Here is a 7,982-nt window from a genome sequence, read left to right as displayed (position 1 = left end):
AAAAAACCAGACGTTGAACAAGACCAAGATGTTGGTGCTGTTCCTTGTAAGAAGCAAAAAATATCAGTGACAGGTAACAAATACTGTAAAGTAGCCGGTGCAGAATTAGCAGGGCCAACAATGTTTGTGTGCAGACATTCACACTTCAAGCGAGAATCGCTAGTGAAGCACGGCAATTCCCAGCGTCATTTACGCTGCAGGGGCATATTCATTAACAGGTCGCAACCTCCCTGTACAATTCAGGCACGCTAACAGGCAAATTAGCAACGCAGAAGCTCTCCAACAGCTAAAATTCAACACTGCATACATGATAGCGAAAGAAGAGATCCCATTCACGAAATTTGGGCCATCTGATTGCTGTACATTGTGTGGCAGAAACATTAATTGTGTTCAGCAATGAGTGCAGATGTCAATTTAGAGCTTTTATAAGGACAGTTCACCCAAAAATGAAAATTCTGTTATAATTTAATATATTATTAATTTATTATCATTCTTTAATCTTCAGAACACTCTTGAAGGTATTTTTTAATGTTATGGGTGTATAACGACATTTGGGTTGGTAAATGGCAGAAGTTTTATTTGTTGGAGACTGTCCTTTTAAGTACATTTGAGGACTACACTTCAGCATATCAAGCGTAGAGTTAGTTCTGGCAGGTCACGTTAGTCAAGCTCGCATCAGCTGACCTTTAGCTGATCCACATCTACCTATAGGAATACGACGCCTATCACCGTATACATATATAAGCTCCTTCAATATTATCAGCAGCTATCATGTTTCTCAGGAGCTAATTACCCTCCTCCATCCCCAGCTCCTCCTCTCGCCCAGTCAGGATTTGGCATTCTGATTCCCCTTGAATCAGAATCCCCTTAAATTCTCGAAATATGTTGTACTTTAAAATTTTGAATTAAATATATTTGCAAACTTTCATGTTGGTTCTGTTCTATTTACCCCAAGGGGGGTTATTGCTGCTCTCCCTGCTCTTATCCATGCTAGGCTGCATGGATGCGCAGGGAGTTCTCGGCCAGAACAGAACCATACCGCCAATCCAAACTGCTAATTGTCAATCGTATTTGACGGTAGTGGTCCTGACAGAACTGTGCATTGTGTATTTGTGCATATTAAATGTATGAATTTATGCATGTTTTTTGTGTTTTCTGAGTACAGCCAGTGTAATTGTTTTTCTAAAACTGAAAAAAATAAATGTTTGTAAGGTAAACTTCTGTCACACGCTAACTTACTTCCTGTTCAACTGGTATATGCTCCCACTGAGCCACATAATGAGAAAGAACCAAATTGCTTACCACAGCTATGCAGATGACACACAGATCTAGTTAGCCCTATTGCCTAACGATTACAGCCCCATTGACTCCCTGTGCCAATGCATCGATGAAGTAAACAGTTGGATGTGCCAAAACTTTCTTCAGTTAAACAAATAAAAAACTGAAGTCATTGCATTTGGAAACAAACATGCCGTTCTCAAGGTGAATGAATACCTTGAGTCTAGGGGTCAAACAACTAAAAATCAATTCAGGAATCTTAGTATGACTCTAAAATCAGACCTTAGTTTCGGTAGTCTTGTCAAAGCAATAACTAAATCAGCAAACAATCATCTGAAAAATATTGCAAGAATTAGATGCTTTGTTTCCAGTCAAGACCTAGAGAAACTTGTGCATGCTTTCATCACCAGCAGGGTGGATTATTGTAATGGACTCCTCATTGGCCTTCCCAAAAAGACCATAAGACAGTTGCAGCTCATACAGAACGCTGCTGCCAGGATTCTGAGCAGAACCAGAAAATATGAACATATCACACCAGTCCTCAGGTCTTTACACTGACTCCCAGTTACATTTAGGATTGATTTTAAAGTATTATTACTGGTATATAAATCATTCAATGGCCTAGGGCCTCAATACATTGCAGATATGCTCACTGAATATAAACCCAACAGATCACTCAGATCAGGGCCGGCCCTGACCAATTTGCTGCCCTAGGCAAGATTTTACCTGGCGCCCCATGCATCAACACTCATAATAAATCATCATATTAGAATGATTTCTAAAGGATCATGTGATAGACCGGATGTCACATGTGACACTGAAGAATGGAGTAATGATGCTGAAAATTCAGCTTTGCATCACAGAAATAAATGATAATTTAAAGTATAATAAATTGAAAACAAATTATTTTAAGTTGTAATAATATATCACAATATTAAAAAAAAATTCTGTATTTTTGATCAAATAAATGCAGGCTTGATGAGCAGAAGAAACTTCTTTCAAAAACATTAAAAATAGTAATGTTTCCAAACTTTTGGCCTGTACTGTATCCCCCCAAAAACTGCACAACTGTAGAGTAAAACATTAATAAAAAAAGTGATAATAAAAAATGCGTCTTAAAACTGACATGATTGTACAAAATCACAGTCTGGGGACTCAGAACTCAGACCAGCTGCTAACATTAAGTTTAAGGTAAAAATAACTGCCATGAAATTATAGTATCTTACTCCTATGCAATAAATTGTTCATTCACTACATCTCTTTACCTCTGTCTTTATCCTCTTCTCTTCTTTTTGGCACTGTATCTATCGCAGACTATGCTCATTTATAATGTGTCATGTAAATTCGGCCTTCCGTCAAAATCAGGAAACTTTCACCGTGTCTAGAACACGCTACTTGCACGCAGACTCGTTACGTAGTTCCGCTTTGAAGTAATAGGGCTCGCTGAGTTCCGGTTTGTCGGCCATTTGTCGTTTGTCGGCCATTGTTTTGGAGTTTGGAGGAAAATGTTAAGAAAAAAGTGTGTTTATAGATTTCAGAGACAGCAAAAGGTATACAACGTACACTGTTGTGTTCCGCTGTGTACATCTTCTGCAAAGTTCAACGGAACTTTAAGTTTTCACAGTTTTCCTTCAGATGTGGACCTTAGAAAACGGTGGCTTGTGAACATACGCCGAGACGATTTTTGTCCTACCAGCAATTCTAAGGTTTGCAGTAAACATTTTAGCAGTGATCAGATTATTGAACCGCAAACACCACAGGCACGAAAAAAGTTAGTAACTGGCGCTGTGCCAGTGCTTTTTGCCTGGAATGATTACGCCGTTAAAGCATCGCGGTCCAGTGTGTGGGAGAGGAGAGAGAGGCCTGCTGAAGTGGTATCCGTCGAACCCATACCCATGGATGTAACGATGGATCATGACTACTGTAGCACTCCTGAGTCTTCATTTTTAGATCTAGCATGTGCTAAAATAGAAGAACTTTCTAATGAAGTGGAGGAGCTGAACAAACAGCTACAAGAGCTACACGTTCAGCGTGATTTTGGATTGGAACGGTTTGCCGGCTCAGATGAGGACATCAGATTTTACACAAGGTAGGTCTAAAGATTGGTAGAATTTTACGATTAGATGTGATTACATATACTCAGTTTTAGATGCATGTACCTGCATTACTAACACGGAAACATGTCAACAATTTGTAAATGTATTCAGTAACACTTCTGCTTATAGGTTCCCCAGCTACCGTCACCTGATGTCATTCTGGTGGCTAATCGAGCCATCCATACACAAAATCATCCGTGTGTCCAGGGCTAAATCTGCTGCTAGAAAGCAGGAAGACATCATACGTGTACTGCCACCATCAGAGGTAGGTTATATTCACACAGTAAGCCTGACTACATTTACAGAACACAGAACAGGGTAGTATTTACAATGTGTTATCTATATATACAACTCTTAGTCTACCTCATAAGACTCTTGTCTGTTACAGGGCTGCTCTCTATCACTTTATCATACTTACAAGCTCTATTTGCACTATACAGTATGTCTGCATTTGCACTACTCTGTCTGGTTTGCACTCTAGCAATATTGCATTTGTTTTTTTATATTATATGTATAATTGTATTTATTCATATTTTTCTTTGTATTTTTAAAATTCTACTTTATGTATTTAATGTTATCCACCAAGGGTCTGAGAGTAACGCAATTTCAATTTTCTGTATGTCCTGTACATGTGGCAGAATTAACAATAAAGCTGACTTTGACTTTAATATGTTCTTATACAAACTTAACTTTCATGCATTTTTTTTTTTACCTTTCCAGAGACAGCTGCTGCAACCAATCGATGAGTTTTTTCTTTTCCTTGTCTACCTGTCAGTTGGATTAAAGGAGAGAGTCCTGGCACACCTTTTCCATATGCATCCTTCCACAGTGAGCAGAATAATTGCAACATGGACAAACTACCTCTATACGCTGCTGGGATCAGTGTGTGTGTGGCTTTCAGCAGCTGATGTAAAATCTAACCTCCCTGAAGACTTCTCTGATTTCCCAGACACACAGGTCATCATTGACTGCACTGAGATCAGATGTCAAACACCATCCTCACCACTTCTCCAAAGTGAAATGTACTCAAATTACAAGTCTCACTGCACAATGAAAGGCCTCATTGGAATAGCTCCTCATGGTCCAGTGACATTCGTCTCTCAGCTTTATGCTGGGTCAGTGAGTGACAGGGAGATCTTTAAACAGTGTGGGATAACAAAAAGACTGACAGAAGACATGGCAGTTATGGTTGATAAAGGCTTTCTGATCAGTGACTGTGTCAATTGCAAAGTGTACTGTCCACCATTTCTGTCCAGGGGAAAGCAGATGCCTGCACATCAGGTGAAAGAAACGCAGGCAATAGCGAGACTGCGTGTGCACGTGGAACGGGTCATCAGGAGGATCAAACAAAACAAACTTTTTGATGGTGTCATCACACTTTCCCACAGTGTTAACATTAATCAACTTTTTACAGTTGCATGTCTGTTGTCAAATTATCAAAACAAGGCATTAGTTAAGACATGGATCAAATGAAATCAAATCTTAGATTACTTTTTATTTTAACTACTGGAATGCTATTCCATATTTATGACTTACTCTAACTGTTAATGTTTCATTGCCATTCTCAATAAATGTTAACTCAGTCTATGTTTATTTTAAGAACAAATTGTTATGACAAGCAAGATAAATAGAATTTACTGTAAATTAAACTAACATTGTACATATCAGAAAATGGAATTGAACATAAGAAACAGACATTGTACAAATAAAACATTTAACATTTAATAACATGTTTGAGTGCTGTTTTACAGATTTATCTAATTTCTCTGACTTCTTTAAAATTTCAGTTATTGCATTGACTATTTCATACAGTAAGTATTTACTGTAGATGCGCTGGACAAAATAATCCAGTTATTTCATTGACAGGTATTTTGGCATGTATGTGTAAAAGTAAAAATAATCCACCTTCTCTCTGATAACTTTGTGCACTGAAGTGTCACTGTAGATACGCTGGACAAAATAATCCTCCTGGGCCCACACCATGAAATCACACCACTGCATTCCTGAGACCAGTAGTTGTCCCTGCACTTGGTAATAGTAGGCATGGCTCTTTTTCAGGGTGAGAAATCCATGGTCCATTTGCAAATATTTGCAGTCAACAATGTTTTTGACATTAGGACATTTAATTTCAACAAGTCCAAACTGAGGATTGTCAGTGGGATCGAAAACTACGCCATCAGGGGATGCACCAAGCCAGGGAGCATTAGGATGGATGATTAAACCACAGGGTGAGTAGTTCACATTTTTCAACTTGCTGTATTCCACTGTTACCTCTGACTCCATTTCAGCACCTCTTCTCATCTCTGCTGTCTGTCGGGTTCCTCTGATGATTCGCTCTGCAAGGGACTCTGCAGAGCTTAGGCCTCTGACATGGCATATCTCCCGAAACCTGGAAGCGGTTACTCTTGATCTGCGAAGCTGATGCCAGTCAGGACAAGAGCTTTGCTCGCGTGTTGCCTCTTCAATTTTCTGAGCCGTATCTAATGGTGTGTTTAGACTTTGAAGGTGTAAGAGCTCCTCCTCAGTGCAAACAAACATGCATTTAGATGGAGCAAGATAATATCCTTCAAGAGGCAAAGGTGGAGTTGATGGGGCATCGTGTAGTGTGATGTACCGTGATGTTAAGACAGGCTGCTGGTAAGACAATACGCTTCCTTCCTGGACCAACCCGAATGCACTTTCAACAAGTGGCTTGTCAGGTGACATGTTCATGGTGGTAACAATCAGGGCTGTATTCTGCGTATGCCTCCTCAACTCTAAACATGCATGAATCTGGTAAAGGGCCCACCATCCCTCTGTAGAGTCCAGTTCTGTAGGAACATGTTTAGCTGTATTATTGTTGATAACATTACATTTGTTATTGCTTTAATTACTATTTCTATAGTTTTTTACAATTTTTATGTATTATTTTAAATGCTTAAACACTTTAATAGCATAAAGCCTTGCAATGAAATGCAGCAAAGTATCTTTGTTCTCAGCATCCTTGTAACAAAAAAAATGTGGTTGCTGAACTTACCTCAATCCACCTTGTGCAGAACGATTTGCTACAGGTTTTGTGATGACCATGGCATTGATGGGGCCTGGTTTCACGCCCTGACAGACAAGTGTAAATAATCTTAGAGAGAAGAACAAAGCTGAAACTATAAACTTAAAATGCACTTTTAAAAGAATTCAGTTTCTACATAAAATTACCCTGCATAATGTAAAGAACATACTGTGAAAATGTAACCTTGATATCTTTAATATGAACTGAATAAGATCATGTCAAATATTGAAATCATGGTGAAATAAATGGTTGAAATTGAACTTTGATGCTCCTGATGTCAAAATTACACTGAGATTTTAGTCTAAATTTCACAAGCAATGCCACATATTGTGATTATACTTTCTTATAAATAAGGCTAAATTTCTGATGTTAAATTACCATTGTTCGTGGTTTATGCCAGGATTGTTCTCTTTCAGTGCAGCTAAGCACAGGGGGTACAACAGATAAATTAAGCTGGGAATAATGGGCAGTCTGAAACAGCAAGGCAACCGTGTGATTGCACAAAGCAGTGCCTGCCACACATGAACACTTGCTGTGTGTTAGCACCACAGGTGAAACATCCCTGAGTCCAACCTAAAAAAAAAATATATAATTATTAACTTGTACTTCTTGCTAATAAAGTCTAAGTTAGTAGCATGTTAAATTTAGTAGAACAATAACCAAGGTGGGCTTTGTAGGAGCAGAATACACTGTGGCTACTCTGGATTTATGCAATACTTCATACTGGAACCACACAGGTATCTAAAGAAATATGGATTTCAAATTCAGACTGACAACATTCTGATTCTTCTGCAAAACCTCCTTGTTATTTGTAATACTTCAAGAAAATGAACACATCGGAACACACATTAAGGCATTTGAACACACTTGAACACCTGAACAAGAAAATGAACACATCGGAACACACTTGAACACCTGAACTGGTTTTGGAGAACGGTGAACCCCTATGTCTCTAGCATACTATTAAATTGTGTGGTGCCTCATTCTTCCTCATTGACCTGTAACACAAGGCTCTAACGCAGACTTCCCCTGACAGCCTGTCTTTATTTGATACTGAAAGCAATAACACAAGCACATATTATGCAAACAATTAAGGCATTCCTGTTTGTTTACATTTAGCTAACAGTTAGCACTGAAAGCTGATTAACATTAAATGTTGCTTACCTTCGTAACCGTGTATATACGAGGCTGCGTATAATTTAAAGCCTTTCTCCAGCTTGCTGGATGGAGCTTTGGTTGTTTTGCAAATACGATGCACGTCAGTAACGTTAATCCGTGGGAGATCTTGGAGACAGCGGGAGTAGAACGTAGCCATTGCTAAACCGGAAGTGACTGAGCCCTATTGAGAAGAACGCGGAAGTAGGTGTGCAAGTAGCGTACTGGCGCGAGCTGCCAGGCCCGTTTCTACCAGGGGGTAAGGAATTCGACCGGAAGTTGAAGTCGGCCGCGTGCCGCCATCTTGTAGCAGAACTTCACCTGCAGTTAGCATCCCATTGACTCCCATTCATTTTGGCGTCACTTTGACAGCGAATAACTTTACATCTGAGGCGTTTAAAGAGTCC

The 7,982-nt window shown here is 39.2% G+C and overlaps 1 protein-coding gene and 1 long non-coding RNA gene across 2 annotated transcripts; one reads left to right on the top strand and one right to left on the bottom strand.

Annotated features, from left to right (window-relative positions):
• Positions 1-2,745: 2,745 nt before the first annotated feature.
• On the top strand, positions 2,746-6,081 carry LOC311306355 (uncharacterized protein). The gene is made up of 3 exons (XM_084434705.1): positions 2,746-3,367; positions 3,504-3,639; positions 4,095-6,081. The coding sequence occupies exons 1-3, from the start codon at positions 2,784-2,786 to the stop codon at positions 4,845-4,847; spliced, it is 1,473 nt and encodes a 490-aa protein (XP_084290831.1). The 5' UTR covers positions 2,746-2,783; the 3' UTR covers positions 4,848-6,081.
• On the bottom strand, positions 6,080-7,758 carry LOC311306433. The gene is made up of 4 exons (XR_014630163.1): positions 7,585-7,758; positions 6,799-6,993; positions 6,391-6,467; positions 6,080-6,184 (listed from the first exon to the last, which is right to left on the bottom strand). It is a non-coding gene; the product is annotated as an uncharacterized lncRNA (long non-coding RNA).
• Positions 7,759-7,982: the final 224 nt, after the last annotated feature.

This window comes from Rutilus rutilus (assembly GCF_951802725.1).
Source record: "Rutilus rutilus genome assembly, chromosome: 1".
NCBI classification, from domain to species: Eukaryota; Metazoa; Chordata; class Actinopteri; order Cypriniformes; family Leuciscidae; genus Rutilus; species Rutilus rutilus.
Note: the sequence above shows the minus strand (reverse complement) of the source record. Positions and strands in the feature narration are given on the sequence as shown.